At 42.2% G+C, this 20,000-nt stretch overlaps 1 protein-coding gene across 2 annotated transcripts in view; it reads left to right on the top strand.

The window, feature by feature from the left end:
• Positions 1 to 15,157, top strand: part of gabra5 (gamma-aminobutyric acid type A receptor subunit alpha5) — a 17,907-nt gene extending 2,750 nt beyond the window's left edge. For both annotated transcript variants that reach the window (XM_068725302.1, XM_068725303.1), the window contains exons 4-10: positions 744 to 811; positions 1,016 to 1,236; positions 3,115 to 3,197; positions 7,701 to 7,844; positions 11,468 to 11,620; positions 12,373 to 12,584; positions 13,544 to 15,157. In XM_068725302.1, the coding sequence (XP_068581403.1) occupies positions 744 to 811; positions 1,016 to 1,236; positions 3,115 to 3,197; positions 7,701 to 7,844; positions 11,468 to 11,620; positions 12,373 to 12,584; positions 13,544 to 13,834 (1,172 nt within the window). In that variant the 3' untranslated portion in view covers positions 13,835 to 15,157. The remainder of the gene's footprint in view (positions 1 to 743; positions 812 to 1,015; positions 1,237 to 3,114; positions 3,198 to 7,700; positions 7,845 to 11,467; positions 11,621 to 12,372; positions 12,585 to 13,543) is intronic.
• Positions 15,158 to 20,000: the final 4,843 nt, after the last annotated feature.

Below are 20,000 nucleotides of genomic sequence, written 5' to 3'. Positions count from 1 at the left end.
TCTGATGAGGCCGATGACCGTTGTGTCGTCTGAGAACTTCAGGAGTCTGACAGCCGGGTCCTCTGAGGTGCAGTCGTTGGTGTAGAGGGAGAAGAGCAGTGGGGACAGACCACATCCCTGGGGGGTCCAGTGCTGGTAGTCCGGGTGCTGGATGTGATTTTGCGTATGTCCCTGGGGAGTCGAGGTGTTGCAGCATGTAGTGTAGTCCCATGTTGACCGCATCCTCCTCCACCGACCTGTTTGCACGGTAGACAAACTGCAGGGGGTCCAGCAGGGTCCCTGTGAGGTCCTTCAGGTGGGTCAACACCAGTCTCTCAAAGGACTTCATGACCACAGTCTTTGGCTGAAAACTTGTTTTCCAGTTTTTCAGTGCAGCTCCTCTTTGCTACCTTGATCTCCCTCGTCAGTGTGTTTCTGGTCTGGTCGTACAGGATCCTGTCCCCACCTCTAGGCCTCCTCTTTAGCCCGACGAAGCTGCCTGAGTCTTTCAGTGAACCAGGTTCATTGTTGTTGCAGAAGGTTTTAGTCGGCACACACATGTCCTAGACTGATGTACGATGTCACGGTGTCAGTGAGCTCATCCAGGTCTTATACCAAGTTCAGGTCAGGGGATGTCAAAGAAATCAGGAACCTGCACTGGGCCTTCGTTTTTAGAGTAGATCTCAATAATAATGCATGCACTAATCAGAACATGGACGTATTGTAAGGACTCAATATAACTCATATTCCATCTGTTCTTACAGAGAAGGTGACGGAGATCAAAACCAACATCTTTGTCACGAGCTTCGGTCCGGTCTCTGACACTGAAATGGTAAGAAGCTCCTTTTATTCAGTCGTAGTTTATTGTACATGACTTTGTTCAGGAGTCATTAATACTAATAATTAATAACGATGTAGCTGATGGGGTAATATTGGCGTTTTACCTACAGTGGCTCTAGTACGTCCGTCGTAGTTGAGCTAATCGATCAAAGTGTGTTTGAATTGTAACGTGTCGATACTGTGGTTCCTCCTGTAGGAGTACACTATCGACGTGTTCTTCCGTCAGAGCTGGAAAGATGAGAGACTTTGCTTCAAAGGCCCGATGGAGATGCTTCCTCTGAATAACCTCCTGGCCAGCAACATCTGGACTCCGGACACCTTCTTCCTCAACGGGAAGAAATCCATCGCTCACAACATGACGACACCGAACAAGCTGCTGCGGCTGAAAGACGACGGGACGCTGCTCTACACCATGAGGTAAGCCCTCATGCTCCTCCTCCTCCTCCTCCTCCTCCTCCTCGCGTCGTGATCCTCCACCAATCACTATCCTACAGGAACATCGTCCATTCATCTCCAACACTTCACACGTGCTAGACGTGATTTCAATGATGTGTTACAGCTGCTGTGGACAGGTGTAAAGTCATTTAAAGGGCCAGTGTGGAGCATTTCAGGATCTTTTTAGCAGAAATGGAATATAATATTCACAAAAATAGGCTTTTTTTCACAGTTTTAAGAACCCTATTTTTATTATGTCCACAACGCAAGTACTGGGAATGATAGTAGCTCCTAGACTGCGTTTTGAGGGCAGTTTTTAGCTCAAGTAGCACAAAGGCTAACCCAGGAGCACAAAGGCTAACCCAGTAACGTTAGCACAAAGGCTAACCCAGTAGCACAAAGGCTAACAATTAACATTAGCACAAAGGCTAACCCAGGAGCACAAAGGCTAACAATTAACATTAGCACAAAGGCTAACCCAGTAGCACAAAGGCTAACCCAGGAGCACAAAGGCTAACAATTAACATTAGCACAAAGGCTAACCCAGTAATGTTAGCACAAAGGCTAACCCCGTAGCACAAAGTCTAACCCCGTAGCACAAAAGCTAACCCAGTAATGTTAGCACAAAGGCTAACCCAGTAACATTAGCACAAAGGCTATGCAGGTTTCCACTAAAAATTACAATAAAACACTCAAATATGTAAACAAAATCAAATCTCTCAAAAACAAAACAAAATAAATTAAAAAACCTCCGGTTAAATATATATAGTAGTAATACAACTGTACTACATGATGGTGACTATAAAGAAGAAGTACTGGTATCTGACAGGAGCTGGTTCTGTAATAAACGATGATGTTCTGCAGTAAAAACCACGTGACCGTCACCACTGACGGGCTTATGGATATTTATAATAACACTTTTAAAATGCAAAGTGTCTCTGAGTAACTGCAGGTAGTCGAGGCTTTAAGAATGTGGAGAAATAACATGTAAATGTAGAGCAGCTCATAGCCAACATAAATAACCTGAGAGTCAAAACTATTGAAAAGCATATATATTTATATATATATATATATATATATATATATATATATATATATATATATATATATATATATATTTATATATTTCCTATCACAGCTTATTTTTGTAGTTTTCATCAACAAACAGGAGGAAATAGAGCATTTGTTGGGGACTATTTTCAGCGGCGGATGAATCCACATTTGGTTCTCTATAAACTACAGTGTGATGATGATGCTGGTGATGAAGGCTCACTGATGTGTTTTAATAATTAAACAATAACTAGAGAACCAGCAGTAATTACGTATACGGCGTCTCTACGTCACTCCTCAGTCCAGATGTGGTCACTTCCTGTTCACTGGTTGTGAAAAAAAACAAAATGGCGACGGCCGTAATCACTGAACTGGAGGCTTCGAAACGTCCACAAGCTAACGAGAGACGTCACCACGACGACATCCACGTCTCAAACAGATACTTGATTGTTTTCAGTGTTTCAACTCTGTTTTTAAAGGTACTTTATAAATAAAGTTATTATTATTATTATTATAAGATTGTTTGAATCTTATAATAATATTTATAACAGGAGTAAAAGAGTACAATGTTTCCCTCTGAAGCGTAGCGGTGTAGAAGTATAAAGTACCTTGTGTATTAGTATTATGGTATGTAGACCGTCTTTAGACTCGAGGTGATGATCTGTGTGGCCAGCAGAGGGCAGCATCACATCACACAGAGCTTCACTGGTCCTCTGGCTGTGGTTCAGCTCCACAGACAGGTGGCAGCCAATGAAGACAGAGCAGGCTTCTCATTGGTTAAACACAACCCACATGACTTCTCTCCTGCAGACTGACGATCTCAGCAGAGTGTCCCATGCAGCTGGAGGACTTCCCCATGGACGCCCACGCCTGTCCCCTCAAGTTTGGAAGCTGTGAGTAAACACGTCTTCAGATAAACACACGTCTTCAGATGACGATACGTCCACACTAACACCTTTATATTTAAAAAAACAACAACGTCCAATCAACTCTGTCCTCTGACACACCTGGAAACTCATATCACATGACATGAGTGTGCTGAGTAAACAGGAAGTAGATTAGTGGCTTATAGTTACAGAAAATACGACTTTCTCTCTCTCTCTTTATCTCTTTATTCTCTCTCTCTTTATCTCTCTCTCTCTCTTTATATCTCTTTATTTCTCTCTCTCTATCTCTTTATCTCTCTCTTTATATCTGTCTCTCTCTCTCTCTTTATTCTCTCTCTCTCTTTATCTCTCTTTATCAATTCAATCAATTCAATAGCTTTATTGGCATGAAAGTTTAGAAACAGTATTGCCAAAGCATCAACAAAATCTCTCTCTGTCTCTGTCTCTCTCTCTCTCTCTCTCTCTCTCTCTCTCTCTCTCTCTTTATCTCTGTCTCTCTCATCAAGTTAACTTTAAAATGAACACTTATAATCAAAGTTTACTAGATTATGATCCATATAAATGTGGTCATCACACGTCTCTCACTCGTTCACTCTCAGTTTCGTTGTCAGAGAGCATTTAATGCTTTTGTTCCTTTACAGTTTCTGTGTGAACTTCACAACAGTTATACTAAATAATCATTAATGAGAAAAGAATCGTCGTCCTCAAAGACTTCAGACGTCCAAATTTAACAGATTCAGATGCAGTATTTAACTGCATTTCCCAACAGACTTTAAATACCAGTGATCACCGGTACATGGCTTCATATCTCAGTCATCCATGTGTGTGTGTGTGTGTGTGTGTGTGTGTGTGTGTGTGTGTGTGGGGGGGGGGGGGGGGTGTTTGACAGCCCGTGTCCCTCAGGTGCAAAGCTTTATTGTTGTGGCGGCGGTGCAGGAAATAACCACGTAGACGGCGACACACGGCTCCTGATTAAACCATTAATCATCATGTCAGAGCACACACACACACACACGCACACACACACACACACACACACACACACACACACACACACACACACACACACAAAGGTAACCTTTAAACATCTCACACCTTGCTCAGGTGTGGCGTGTGTCCAGGCTTCCTCAGCCTCTACACGAGTATCTGGGGATCTCCTGTCGAGTCGGTTTAAGATTAACATTTGAGGTCTTTCCTCGCCCGCCGACGTAAGGAGAGTAATCTCACCGCGTGTCGTTAAGCCCCTCCCACGCCCCGCTGTGGTCACCTCGGCCCCCCCACTGAGACCAGGACGGGGATAATCAGAGAACTACCTGAGCTCACGTTGGCCCTTGTGCCTTCTGATGTAGATTAACTAATCAGAGGTTTAACTACAGGTTGAAATACCTGCTGTGCTGGAGGTTCACAGAGGTTACAGGTGAGTCACACCTGCTACGTTTAGTCTGGTTGAGCCGGAGTCAAACTGTCTATGTGGTGTGAACACATACATATATATATATATATATATATATATATATATATATATATCATATACTATGTATAGTAGAGACGCTCGGACGCTCACTCAGAATGAACAGAACCACGTTTCTCTGACCCTACATGTGAGTTCATGAAGTGTATCAGTGGTGGTGCAGTGAGTCCTGGTTCCTCCATTAACCCTCACTAATCCTCTGAGCTAATGCACGGCACTCACCATGAGCTGCAGGCTCTCAGAGCTCCAGTAGACCTGTCCTCTGTTAATCACCTCTCATGTGGGTCTCCGTTCACCGTACCAGCGCTTCTATGCGGTTCTACGTGGTTCTACACGGTCCGGCTCCACGTCCTCTTAAAGTGACTCGTTGAGAGACCGTTCAGAGGGTTCATGTCCTCAGTCATGGTTCTCCGGGTTGATGTGCTGAAATCCGACACCATCGGTTGTTCTTCGTAGACGTTGATACCTCCAGATTTTTTAACATTCAGTCTGCAGACCACACATCTTATACCAAGTTTATATATCGAGAGACACGCAAGCTCAGAAGAACAGCAGGAATCCTGAATCATGACCCAAACCTCCCGTACGTTAGAGACGACGGTTATTTATTAAAAGTTCTTTAAAACGTGTTAGAGATGATGTTGGTCATGTGGACAAACCAGCAAGTAAACGGATCAAGAAGAAGAAATAAGAGATTCGTATCGGAGACAATGCAGCGAGTCTCTGAGACGATAATCCTCGGTCTGGTGGACTGGGCTCCATCTAGATTGCGGTCTTCTAACACCGCCGTCGTTGGATTAGTGCTGTTAGATTGGACAAAACTGGACTACAGATTCAGAGCGTCTACGTTGTGTGAGTGTTTGAACGAGAGGAAGAGAGTTTTAGAGGTGAACTTCTGATTCTTTGTGTGTTTTAAACGGAACGAGAAGCTCCACTAACGTCTGTAAAAGCAGCAGCTGAAAGGCGTGCCAGCATTCACACCGACATCAGGGACATCAGGGACATCAGGGACGTCTGTATGACGCTCAGAGTGATTACATCAGATCCACACAGCGACACCCGGTAATCTGTGCAGAGAAGCGAAGTGGGTGAAAGGTCAAGAGTCGGATCACAGCGGCGCCGATCGTCTTAGCCGGCCGCGTCTTAAGGTCGCAGTCGCGCTTCGGTCCGAGTGTCTCCGCTCCGGGACCGGATCTGACCCTCACGGGGGTCCGATCGGACCACATGAGGGTCACTTTGAGTTCAGACCTCCATCATCTTCCTCCCACAGAGAGGAGAGTCCTTTAAGTTACTGATGATGAAGACACAACATGCCCTGATTCTGCTGCTTCATAACAAAAGCTCTTAAAATAAACAGGGACTTTTATTGTGAAGGATTTTTTTTTAGGAACGATGTGTTTCTCACCAAACTAGAGCTTTGTTAGCGGCTACTCCTTGATGAAACAAGTTACTAAATCTGCAGGAAGGAAGAGTAAGCAGGGACTTTTATTGTGAAAATGTTTACAGGAAATGAAATGTGTTTATCCATCATTTTACTTGAACTCAAACAACACAGTGGGATCAACATCTCGGCTCTACTTTCTGTCTCTGACTGTAAACTGATCGTTTAAGTCACCATGTACCTCTATAAGTAACATCCTTACATTTGCAATTGTGCACAATAAATACATAAAGTTTACGTTTATGCGCTGTGTTGACACAACTCAAAAACACTTCCTGTAGTGTTTTGTCTATAAATTGAATATAAATATAAAACAAGAAGGATCCCTCAGTAGAGTCCAGGTCTCCTCCAGGTTTGTCTGCAACGACCGCTGCTTCATGGTGTGATGAATGAAGAAACACCACAGCTGCTTATATCGACGTCTATGAAGTCAACAATAACTTGATCTGTGACAAACCCTGATCCAGAACTCACCGCAGAACCACAAGAATAAAGACAACGAGACTCGTTAGAGTCGACGACTACGACTACGGGACGTTAACGCTACAGGAAGAGAACGACGTCCGAACGAGAGCCCAATGTGACAAAGAACCTGAAAACATCCCCAAAAACACAACTGTTACACAACCGTGTTCACGTAACATGTCAGTCATCAAACTCATCTTTGCTGAGAGAGGAAGTAACAACTAAAGCTGAGAGAGAACATGAACGTAATGAACCACACACACACACACACACACCTGTCCAGCTTCAGCCGCTGTGTGTGTGTGTGCGTGTGTGTGTGTGTGTGTGTGCACATGCTGCTCAGTGTTTGTGTTGGAAATCAGGAAGTGATTTTGTTTTGATCCACCACATGACGTTACATTGGCAGAAGCTTTTATCTAAAGTGACTTTGAATTTTAGCCTCCACAAACCAGGAGCTATTTGGGGATCACACACACACACACACACACATAAATATATATGTATATATGTGTGTGTGTGTCTGTGTGTGTGTGTGTGTGTGTGTGTGTGTGTGTGTGTGTGATTAATGTCTTTTTTTATATCCGATGTACCATTTACTGATCTTCTGATCTTAACCTTAATAATTAAACAGATCAACTATCTGCTGCGTTGTTTCATAAACCTTCTGGAAGTATTGAATTCATAATAACGTTAGCAGTAAATATTAATATATCGGTGTTCTTATGAAGTTTTCAGCAGTGTGGTACGGTCTACACACACACACACACACACACACACACACACACACACACACACACACACATAATTTATGACGCCATCACCCTAAAAACATTACGAGTCCTGGAACAAAATCCTGAAATTGAATAAACTGATTCAACGCATTTAAACTTTTTAATGAATTAAAACAATTGTTTTTAATTGTCGTCAACATAAATGATACAAAATATGATCTTTTTTTCAAATCAATCCTTAACTTTTGAGTTGATGGAGCAGTGAATATTTTTGCCTTTTCAGCTTAAAATAGATTCAGATAATAACTTAATAAATAAAACAAAGTTGTTCTTTTTCAGAATATTTAATTGGCAACAGGTGCAGAAGTGACGTGTGTCCTTGTGCCGTGTGGTTCTCATAGATGCGTATCCGGTGTCTGAGGTGGTCTACACGTGGACTCAGGGAGCAGCAAAGTCCGTGGTGGTGGCAGAAGAAGGCTCCCGGCTGAATCAATACCATCTGATCGGTCAGACTGCAGGAACGGAGGACATCTACACCAGTCGAGGTACAGCAGAGGAACCACGGATCAGCAGTAGTACTCTAATATCGTACACTGGAGCATCTGGAGTTATGGAGGTCGTCATTACGACATGTTGCTAATAGTCTTTGTGACAAGTTTGTGTGGATGAAGCATTAAGTTGTTAAATTTCACTCATTCAGCGACTGGCTAGTTAGCTAGCTACCTTGCTCGTCTCATCGTGCTTTCATGCTAATGTTACACTGGATACAGAGCGTGAGGGACAACAGTGGGACAGCAGCAGCTTTAGCTCTACGGACCCTCAGCCTCACTCCTCTTGGGAGCTCTGGAGACTAGCTAGCTAACTAGCCAGCTCTGGAGATGGACATGCATGTCCATCTCCAGAGCTGGCTAGTTAGCTAATTAGCTCATTCAGCAGCTTCATACAGGAGCTTCATACAGCAGCGTCATACAGGAGCTTCATACAGCAGCTTCATACAGCAGCTTCATACAGCAGCTTCATACAGGAGCTTCATACAGGAGCTTCATACAGGAGCTTCATACAGCAGCTTCATACAGCAGCTTCAAACAGGAGCTTCATACAGGAGCTTCATACAGCAGCTTCATACTGCAGCTTCATACAGCAGCTTCATACAGGAGCTTCATACAGCAGCTTCATACAGGAGCTTCATACAGCAGCTTCATACAGCAGCTTCATACTGCAGCGTCATACAGCAGCTTCATACAGGAGCTTCATACTGCAGCTTCATACAGCAGCTTCATACAGGAGCTTCATACAGCAGCTTCATACAGGAGCTTCATACAGCAGCTTCATACAGGAGCTTCATACAGGAGCTTCATACAGGAGCTTCATACTGCAGCTTCATACAGCAGCTTCATACAGCAGCTTCATACAGGAGCTTCATACAGCAGCTTCATACAGGAGCTTCATACTGCAGCTTCATACAGCAGCTTCATACAGGAGCTTCATACAGGAGCTTCATACTGCAGCTTCATACAGCAGCTTCATACAGCAGCTTCATACAGGAGCTTCATACAGCAGCTTCATACAGCAGCTTCATACAGGAGCTTCATACAGCAGCTTCATACAGCAGCTTCATACAGGAGCTTCATACAGGAGCTTCATACAGCAGCTTCATACAGCAGCTTCATACAGCAGCTTCATACAGGAGCTTCATACAGCAGCTTCATACAGCAGCTTCATACAGGAGCTTCATACAGGAGCTTCATACAGCAGCTTCATACAGCAGCTTCATACAGGAGCTTCATACAGGAGCTTCATACTGCAGCTTCATACAGGAGCTTCATACAGCAGCTTCATACAGCAGCTTCATACAGCAGCTTCATACAGGAGCTTTATACTGCAGCTTCATACAGCAGCTTCATACAGGAGCTTCATACAGCAGCTTCATACAGGAGCTTCATACAGCAGCTTCATACAGCAGCTTCATACAGGAGCTTCATACAGCAGCTTCAAACAGCAGCTTCAAACAGCAGCTTCATACAGCAGCTTCATACAGCAGCTTCATACAGCAGCTTCAAACAGCAGCTTCAAACAACAGTGTCATACAGCAGCTTCATACAGCAGCTTCAAACAGCAGCTTCATACAGGAGCTTCAAACAGCAGCTTCATACAGGAGCTTCAAACAGCAGCTTCATACAGCAGCTTCATACAGCAGCTTCAAACAGCAGCTTCATGTTAAGCTCCTGCTTCTCCCCCCATTACTCAGCTCTGTTATTATTACAGTGTGTGCCATCCAAAAAGATGTTGTGACAAGAATATATATATATATAAATATATATATATATATATATATATATATATATATATATATATATATATATATATATATATATATATATATATATATATATATATATATATTTTCAAATCAAGCAGGATGTAGAGAACAATGAATGCATCACCAGGATTTGAGAGTGTGCCTCCCACACACAGCCAGCTGTCTCTGAGGAAACAACAAAAAATAAAAAATCACTCATCCGTGGTCTGAGCCACCGGGTCTGTAGGGTTAATCCCTACACAGGCCCATCAGTTGTGCTTTTACCGAGTGACGTCACAGCTCAGGGATTGGCTGGGAGACACGTGGGGGGTGGGAGTGTGGGGGGGGTTTGAGCGGCATCTGCTTAACTGTGTTATGTAAAGTATGATAATAGATGTGTGCAGCTTGTTGCTGGTGCGTGGTGCGTTCAGGGTGCCACGCTGCTCAGTTGAGATTAACACACTGGTTGCTATATTTCTTTGCACCCCCTCCCCACCACACCCAGCATGCACTGCTCAGACACACATGGCCTTAATTAGCATTGCTAATCGGAGGTACAAACCCTCCTTAACGGGCTGAGAATAGGTCAGCAAAGCCCTCTCACTGGGCCGAGGTCACCCGTAGACACAGGGATGTGACGGGTGAAGACCTGTTCGAACTCCACAGATGGTTGTCAGGGTCTGCACTCACCAGTCGACCAGCATCGCCGCGTTGTTCTCTGCTATGAACGGCAGCTCCCCGCCGACGCTCCAAAAGCCAAACAGTAAAATCCAACACAACCGCATTTTTTCGGACATTTCCATCCAGGAGGGTTCAGATCAGAGCCGGGTCGGCCCAGTCGTGCCCCCACAGAGCGGGGCTGCAGGCCGGTGGTCCTCGGAGTGAAGGCAGCACGGGTGTCCCCTTCTTTAAGGACATGATGCTCGTCTCCGGTCCAAAACTTTCTCTCTCTCTCTCTCCCCCCCCACCCCCCTCACCGGGTCCCTCTCAACCCCCCTCTGCCTCAGTCATCTGTGCCTGTAATCACCGCGGATCCAAGGTCTGTTTTCAGGATGTGTGTCCCCGCAATCAAGAGAGTCCTGAACGGGACGGACTGTCTGTCCCCTCTCACACTCATAGAGAGAGAGAGAGGGAGAGAGGGAGGGAGAGAGGGAGGGAGGGAGGGAGATATACAGGATGCAGATTGTGACAAGGGATTAGTGGGACAGAAAAATTGGATTTTGCCAGGAGGAAGCAGCAGTCATCTGTGGATTTTCTATAGTTTATCAGACTCAGTGAAAAATCCTTCAAGCGCAATCTTCAGTTGATTAACAGGACGTGATGATGTTTGTTAAATGATTCAGTTCAAGTTAAATTACTACACACTGATTAAAGGAACACGATCACAACACACCTCAAACAACACAAAAAAAAGATTCCAAAGATTATTATTATGAGTAGTATTGTTGAGTATTAAACAATAGTATTAGTTGGTATTGTTTTAGTCTTGTGTACTATGATACGTCTCAGTTCTACTCACCTCTTTTCTGTGTTTCCGTTAGTAAAGGTTGTGTCCAGTACCTGAATCCTAATATCTATCTATCTATCTCCATGTAGGTCATTTCATACCTAGTTAACCCTATAAATCTCAATGCTGAGTAACAGAAATAAAGGAGAAGTAACCACGACAACGTTTAATAACCTGATTAAAGCAGGTTTTCCTGTGTTTAAAAGAACTGCATATACGTGGTATTTTTGGTGGTAAAATGTTTAATATACAAATAAGTAGTCTTCTGTTGAGCTCCAGCACCTTCTACATCCTGAACCGTTTCCCTCAGTGTCTTGGTTATCCGGTAGCAGGGATTACATCTCCTCCCCGTTTGTCTCCAGGTCAGTACACCGTGATGATGGCTCACTTCTACCTGAAGAGGAAGATCGGCTACTTCGTCATCCAGACCTACATGCCTTGCTTCATGACCGTCATCCTGTCGCAGGTTTCCTTTTGGCTCAACCGGGAGTCGGTGCCGGCGCGGACCGTCTTTGGTGAGTCACATTGAAAATGACACATTTTACACTTTATTAGTACAGTCATAAGTCTGTATTCTGTACAGGAGACAACCTCCGGGTCTTTAAAGTGAAGTCAGAGCTTCATGTGTTAAAGCTGCATTCTCTCTAGTGTCCACCAGGGGGCGACTCCTCTGGTTGTATAGAAGTCTAGTCTAAAATGACTCTACTTCTCTCTTGATTTATTCCCTCCGTAAACATTGTAAACATGAGTTTATGGTCTCAATCTCTAGTTTACAGTCTTCTTCAATACAGCATGATGTTCATTTAGTACATTATGCTCCATTTAGAGTCAGACAGACCATAAAGAGGGGATGATTTAGGGGCGGGGCTACACGGTGATTGACAGGTCTCTACCAGAGACGTATACAACGTCTCTACGTCACTCCTCCCCAATAGTTCATTGGCTGCAAAAAAACAAGATGGCGAAGGCGAAATTGTCAAACTTGAGGCTTCACAAACGTCCACAAACCAACGAGAGACGTCATGACGACTGCGTCCTCTTCTTATCTAGATTATGATTCTATATGATAATACCTCACTCTGAAGTATTTATTTTGTGCTGAATGAAACACAGTCATGCATGTATAACCGGGTGTTGCTGCTGCAGGATTTGTCTCTGATGCTCTGAAATGTGACCTCCTTTTACTACGACTTAATCTGTCGGAGTGAAAACCAAAATAGTGTGTCTGGTTGGTAAAAAAAAGTGACCCAGTTTTCTCCTCCACCAGGTGTGACCACCGTGCTCACCATGACCACCCTCAGCATCAGCGCTCGAAACTCGCTGCCTAAAGTGGCCTATGCCACCGCCATGGACTGGTTCATCGCCGTGTGCTACGCCTTCGTCTTCTCCGCACTCATCGAGTTCGCCACCGTCAACTACTTCACCAAGAGGAGCTGGGCCTGGGATGGAAAGAAGGCGATGGAGGCCCAACAGCCCAAGGTGTGTGAGGACCCAGAACCTGGCTGACTGGCGTTGTGGGGACCAAACAGTTAAACAGTTTATCCTGGGACTGAGACTTGGAGTCCCCACAATTATAATGTTAAATATTGTTAAATATGTCTGTTTGTGTGAATGTTTGGCTGTCATCTTCTCATATTGTGTTTTTCAGTAGTCTCAGTAATGTTCTTTGGTTGGTAATCTGAACAAAAAGGATAAACTTGTGAAGTACTGATCTATGCCTTGTTGTTGTTGGAAGTATTTTACGTTTGGAGAAGAAGCTGCCACTTGTAGTCTTAATGAGGGCTAAAGGCTGATATGGGAAACATGAAAAAAGCAAGTCCTCTAGTATTAAATTAAATTAAATATATTCAGTTTAAAATATAGACATTTAAGTAGGATTTCACGACCTCCTGTTTCCAAAGCATGGAGGAGCAAGAGTGGCAAGAATTGGTTTATTTTGTTTAATCTCTAAACATGTAAATAGTGTTTTTATCAGTGAAATATTTTTAACAGTCACTTGAAAGTTACAACATTTCAGAGGTGCACGACCAAGTGCCGTGATTATGTGATTTTCTTGAGCCAGCTTCACTACACCGTGTATAAACTGAGCTTTAGAAAGAAACAACTTACAAACACCCCTGTGGGTTCAGGCTTTTCTTTTCTTCTTGACTCTATTCATTCTCTCTCTTTGTGGAGACGGAGGAAAGGAGTCACACGTGATAAAGTAAGAGATGAATCGGTGGATCGATGAATCCAGAGTTCAGTCGTCCAGTGTCGGTTCATTACTGCCCAATGACATCGATCCCCACTTTCAACCTTCACTGGCCGTCTTTCACTCTTCTCTTTGTGTTGGTGTGTATGTGTGTGGCTGTGTCGTTAACCACCTGTTTCATTATCTTCGATGAATGTGCAGCAGAATTGTGTGTTGGCTCAATCGATGCCTTTCTTTCTCCCCACAGAAGAAGGACCCTTTGGCTCTGTCTAAAAAGCCGAACAACACCTGTTCGTCCGGTGTGAATTACACGACCAACCTCACGAAGGACGCGTCCATCTCCACCATTTCCAACAGCACGGCTGTTCTGCTGAAACCCTCTGAAACCAAGGCCCCGGACCCCAAAAAGACTTACAACAGTGTGAGCAAGATCGACAAGATGTCCAGAATCGTGTTCCCGGTGCTGTTTGGGACCTTCAACCTGGTGTACTGGGCCACGTATCTCAATAGGGAACCAGTGATCAAAGGAGCGGTTTAAGCTCTGCGATCCTCCTGACAACCACTTCAGGATTTCATAACTGGAACGCAAACAAAATCAACACCACTTAGTCCTTGTATCATAGAATCCCTTTTACGCCTGGCATTAAAATGCAGTTTGGGTGATCAGATTACAATCGGATAGAGCTCGACCTCTTGAAATTACAGGTGTGAATGCACCCAACACGCGTTGAGGACGGATTGTGATCTGATCGACCACCTATTTAACCACACTGAACACGTGTGTAGACACGACTGCGTTTTCAATCCACATACGACATTCATGTGGGAGCAATCACGTAATCCTGCACGACTTGCACGAAGAAGCAACCGTTAGCAAGTTAACGAGCTAAGCTACTAGCAAGAAAGTTTGTCAAGATGGATTTTCAGGACATTCATGGATGGAGTCAAGACTGGACCAAGTGTCTGCTTTCTATTTGGTCTGACAAAAGTATACAACGGAAACCTGGCAATTCATATCACAACTGAGCCAATTCTAAAGAAGTGGTTCAGTCAATGGTGGAGAACAGTCCTAGCTCAGCACAAACAGGAGGAGGAGGGAGTGACGTTCGGTTGTCTGAGCCGATCAGAGTGATTGATTGATTCCAGTTCAGTAGATGTAATCAGGTTGAATCGCATCTAGATACAATCTGGATATGGGACGCATTTTAATGCCAGGTGTAAAGAGGTCAATAGAAGGGTTTTTGTCGGTCATTGGATAACATTGCATGTCTGTCAGCTTCATGTTGCCTTGAGTTACGATTTTTTTTTCCTTAAAGACTGTTTCATCTCATTTTAGAACTCCAGTCACTGGTTAGTTTCTGCCAAATTCTGATATTTTACAATTTTAGCGTTTGGCATTTATATTTTCACCTCGAGTCTCCAGTAGATGATGGTACAGCCAGGCCAAATGCTATGCAAAAAAACCTACATTTCTTAATGTGTCAGTACTTTTAGAGCAGCTCTCACTTTGTACAGACGGGCTGGAGGTCCGGGTCCGGTGAGGTCGGGCACGTTGGGGACTTTGCTTCCTTGTTAAAAGCAGATGAATAGCCATGCTAAATGTGTTGCCTTCAGAGTGTGATCACTCATTATGAATGCACTGACAAGTCTTACTTTTACCAGAAGCCACATTTAACTTTCCTTGACTACGTTTACCTGCACAATAATATTCCACTATTATTCTGAATATGACAATATTCTCAATTTGATATTGTTCATGTAAACATCATATTCTGTTTGGATATACTGAATTATTGTGAATGGATCATGTTGAGAGAAAAATGTGTGTGATATGTTGATGTTCAGGTTCTAGGATCATTCTTTGGACATGTATACGTATATATATATATATATATATATATATATATATATATATATATATATATATATATATATATATATATATAAACGTATATACGTATACAGCTCATTCCCTATCAGAGTCTCTCTCTGTGCATTGAACACAAACCTGAAGGACTTGGACATCAACAGGTTTCTGGATATGAACAAATATCTTCTAGAGAAGCTGTTTGAAGGAATGAAAGAGGTCCAACAAGTCCTCCACCTCTGGAACATCTGTTAGCTCCTGATGTTGACTTTACATATTCAGACGAGATGAACGACGTGTGAGGACGTCGACCCGTCAAACACAGAAGAGAACAACGTCACCGTGAGATTCACTGAGGACGAGGAATAGACATGAATATCTGAATATGAACGGCTGTAAACAGGAATATTTGTGGAATATTCAGTTTTATCAGCATTGGAAACACATATTGTCTCTTTCAGAATAAGAGCAAAAACATGTGGTGCTTGTAAATGTAGTCATTGGTCTGTTTCCTGTTATTTCTTTTGCTATTTTCTCTCAATTTTGAATGGCCAGTTTTTCATGAATATCGTTTTCAAATGGGGACGAAGTGTGAGCTGAAGTGACGATGGAAGCTTCTGTTTCCAGGTCACTGTGTTGAGAATCCCGTTTGTACGTTTGTACGGTCGTAGTGTAAGAAACATGTATATATATGTACGGTTAGCTTCTATGTTATTTGCAGCACAGTGTTACTCTAGTCTAGTGCTTTGTTGGATGGATGTTCAGAAATGAGCAGAATAGCTTGAGCTTTATATACAAGGCTTTTTTTAGCCTTTCTTTTTCTTTTTTTAGATCCGTTTGTTGTTTTTATGAGCTTTGATGATAACTCGCATATGTTCTTGATACATCTGTGGATGCTTTGAGCAGGATCACTTGTTCCTTATCATTTAGAGGCTGTAGTTAAGAGACTGACGTGAGCTAATCGGGCTAATCAAAGAGACTAAAAGTCACGAGGATTGTTGCATTTTGACCATTATTGATTTTAAACCGTGATTAATTTTGGTCAAGTGTTGAAACAAAGTTTCATAAAATGAGTCTTATCTTGAAGGAATAGTCTGACATTTTGAGAAATGTTATTATTCCCTTTCTTTCCAAAATTATGATGTTCAACTTGATACCACTCTCATGTCTGTGCAGTAAATATGAAGCAACCGGTTAGCTTAGCTTAGCATAAAGACTGAAAACAGGTCATTACATTAAAGGAAGAAGTCAAATTTTTTCCCTGCTTATTTGCTTCTTAAATGAGTCTATTAAATAAATACGAAGCCTCAGCCAAACGCCAGTTAGCTTAGCTTAGCATAAAGATGGAAATAGGTCATTACATTAAAGGAATACTTTTATTTTAAGTCTGAAAAAGAAATATGTAGCTACAGCCAGACGGCAGTTAGCTTAGCTTAGCACAAAGACATGAAACGGGTTATGACAGTAAAGGAGTTTAATTAATCTGTACAGCAAAAAGAAACAACCACCAGACGACAGCTAGCTTAGCATAACGATGAAAACAGGCCGTTACATTTGAGGGATACTTCAACAGTTTTGTCGCTTTGTTGTTGAGACTTGAATTAATCTTTACAATAAAGATGAAGCTACAACCAGACCACGGTTAGCTTAGCTTAGCATAAAGATGGAAACAGCTAGCCTGGCTTTGTCCAAAGTAAAGAAATCAGCCTTCCAGCTCCTCTAAAGCGTCTCTTTCCTTTAACGAGCCGGTGAAGAGACTCCAGCATGTTGTTGCACCAGCTGTGTGGAAATGAATATGTTGATATGAAATGTATTTTGGTTGAGAAAAGTAACCGTGGTTTTAATCTGGCGACTAAGTTTGAGTCAAATCTGAAGAACTTCCTGAGATCTTAGGTTCAGGATAAACATAACGCCTCGACTGAAACACAACATTTAATCAGTCAAGTTGTATTTATTCACACCTTCCAAACTAATCTGATGTGATTCTAAATGCTTCAGACGAAGACGAAGAAAAGACTAAAGCACACCAAATCATGTTAAAAATAATAACAATACAAACAGGAATACTAAATAAATTGATCATAGTAAAACTGAGAAAAAATATGAGCAAAATATAATAATAAATATGATAGTGTGTGAATAAAAGGGTTAGTGTTAGTTGTTTGAATAGTGAGCTTTGGAACTGCTGAAAGATATCTCTCTACAGAGCCAGGCTAGCTGTTTCCCTCTGTTTTCAGTCTTTATGCTAAGCTAAGCTAACGTCTGCTGGCTGGAGCTTCATGTTCAGTGTCCAGACATAAGAGTGGTGTTGATCTTCTCATCTCAACGAGTGTCCACTGGAGGAACTCAAGCGTTTTATAGATGATGCTGCTGCTGCGACGGCTGCATGCACCCCCCTCACTTCATCAGAGAACATCTCACAGGATGGACGTCTGAACGTGATCATGTGACTTCATGCCTTCTGTGTGGCCTGCCTCTATTCACACACACACACACACACACACACACACACACAGTTGTATTGTATTTTAGGTGCAGGCTGCTCTTTAAATGCAAATATCTGAAGCAATAAATAATGCTCATATAATGAATGACTTCTGTTTATGGTAATAAATGTGACTTTCATTTAGATGATGTCTTTTTATCCAGATTTGATCCTTTTTGTCAACAGTCTCCATCTCTGTAAGCACAGTGCTCTCTGACCATGATTCATGATTCATTTATTTTGTAAAATACTTTATAACATCACAGATTTAAGGGTCTGGGACACAACGAGGACCTAAACTTTGCTTTCTTTCTTACTTGTTATGCGTAACGGATTCCCAATAAAGCTTCACTGACTTCATCAGTCTGCTGTTTTTGGTTAAAAGCTCAAATGTTAAAAGCCTCCATGTTGTTGCAGCATGATGCCGTGGATTGATAAATAAAAGTGCGGTTCATATTGAGATACATTTATGCGGTGGATGTGATAAAAGGCTGACTTAATCTTTCCTGATGGAACAACACTCAGCTCGTGCTGCCTCTCCTTTGATTGTACGCATGTATCCAGATCAGGCAGCCTCTATAGTCGGTGGGCTAGTAAATCCATCTTGGGGGTCTCAACATCTGGCTCACATCTGTTTGTCAAGGATTTAGCTCCATTTAAGTTGCTTTTTCCATTCAGCTGGCCCAGTGCTCTCTTCAGCAAATTAAGCTGCCACTGATGCCACCAAATGACATCAATCAAAGCATCGAGCTGGAGAAGCAGAGATGGACCGTCCTCCCTCATCCACACAGTAACACTGAAACATACTCCATGAAAACATACTCCATCTAAACATATTCCATCCAAACATACTCCGTCAAAACGTACTCCATCCAAACATACTCCATCAAAACATACTCCATCAAAACGTACTCCATCCAAACGTACTCCATCCAAACATACTCCATCTAAACATACTCCATCCAAACGTACTCCATCAAAACGTACTCCATCCAAACATACTCCATCAAAACATACTCCATCCAAACGTACTCCATCCAAACATACTCCATCAAAACATACTCCATCCAAACGTACTCCATCCAAACATACTCCATCCAAACATACTCCATCCAAACGTACTCCATCAAAACGTACTCCATCCAAACATACTCCATCAAAACATACTCCATCCAAACATACTCCATCAAAACGTACTCCATCCAAACGTACTCCATCCAAACATACTCCATCTAAACATACTCCATCCAAACATACTCCATCCAAACGTACTCCATCAAAACGTACTCCATCCAAACATACTCCATCAAAACATACTCCATCAAAACGTACTCCATCCAAACGTACTCCATCCAAACATACTCCATCTAAACATACTCCATCAAAACATACTTCTTTAAAACATACTCCATCCAAACATACTCCATGAAAACATACTCCATCCAAACATACTCCATCAAAACGTACTCCATCCAAACGTACTCCATCCAAACATACTCCATCTAAACATACTCCATCAAAACATACTTCTTTAAAACATACTCCATCCAAACATACTCCATGAAAACATACTCCATCCAAACATACTCCATCCAAACATACTCCATCAAAATGTACTCCATCCAAACATACTCCATCCAAACATACTCCATCAAAACATACTCCATCCAAACATACTCCATCCAAACATACTCCATCAAAACATACTTCTTTAAAACATACTCCATCAAAACATACTCCATGAAAACATACTTCATGAAAACATACTCCATCCAAACATACTCCATGAAAACATACTCCATGAAAACAAACTTCATGAAAACATACTCCATGAAAACATACTCCATGAAAACATACTTCATGAAAACATACTCCTTTAAAACATACTCCATGAAAACAAACTTCATGAAAACATACTCCATGAAAACATACTCCATGAAAACATACTTCATGAAAACATACTCCATGAAAACATACTCCATGAAAACATACTCCTTTAAAACATACTCCATGAAAACAAACTCCATGAAAACAAACTTCATGAAAACATACTCCATGAAAACATATTTCATGAAAACATACTCCATGGAAACGTACTCCATGGAAACGTACTCCTTTAAAACATACTTCATGAAAACATACTCCATGAAAACATACTCCATGAAAACATACTCCATGAAAACAAACTTCATGAAAACATACTCCATGAAAACATACTTCATGAAAACATACTTCATGAAAACATACTTCATGAAAACATACTTCATGAAAACATACTCCATGAAAACATACTCCATGAAAACGTACTCCTTTAAAACATACTCCATGAAAACATACTCCATGAAAACATAC

The sequence above is a fragment of the Cebidichthys violaceus genome, unplaced genomic scaffold (assembly GCF_023349555.1).
Source record: "Cebidichthys violaceus isolate CVI_PGR_0920_01 unplaced genomic scaffold, fCebVio1.0.p SCAF_35, whole genome shotgun sequence".
In the NCBI taxonomy this organism is placed as follows: Eukaryota; Metazoa; Chordata; class Actinopteri; order Perciformes; family Stichaeidae; genus Cebidichthys; species Cebidichthys violaceus.
Note: the sequence above shows the minus strand (reverse complement) of the source record. Positions and strands in the feature narration are given on the sequence as shown.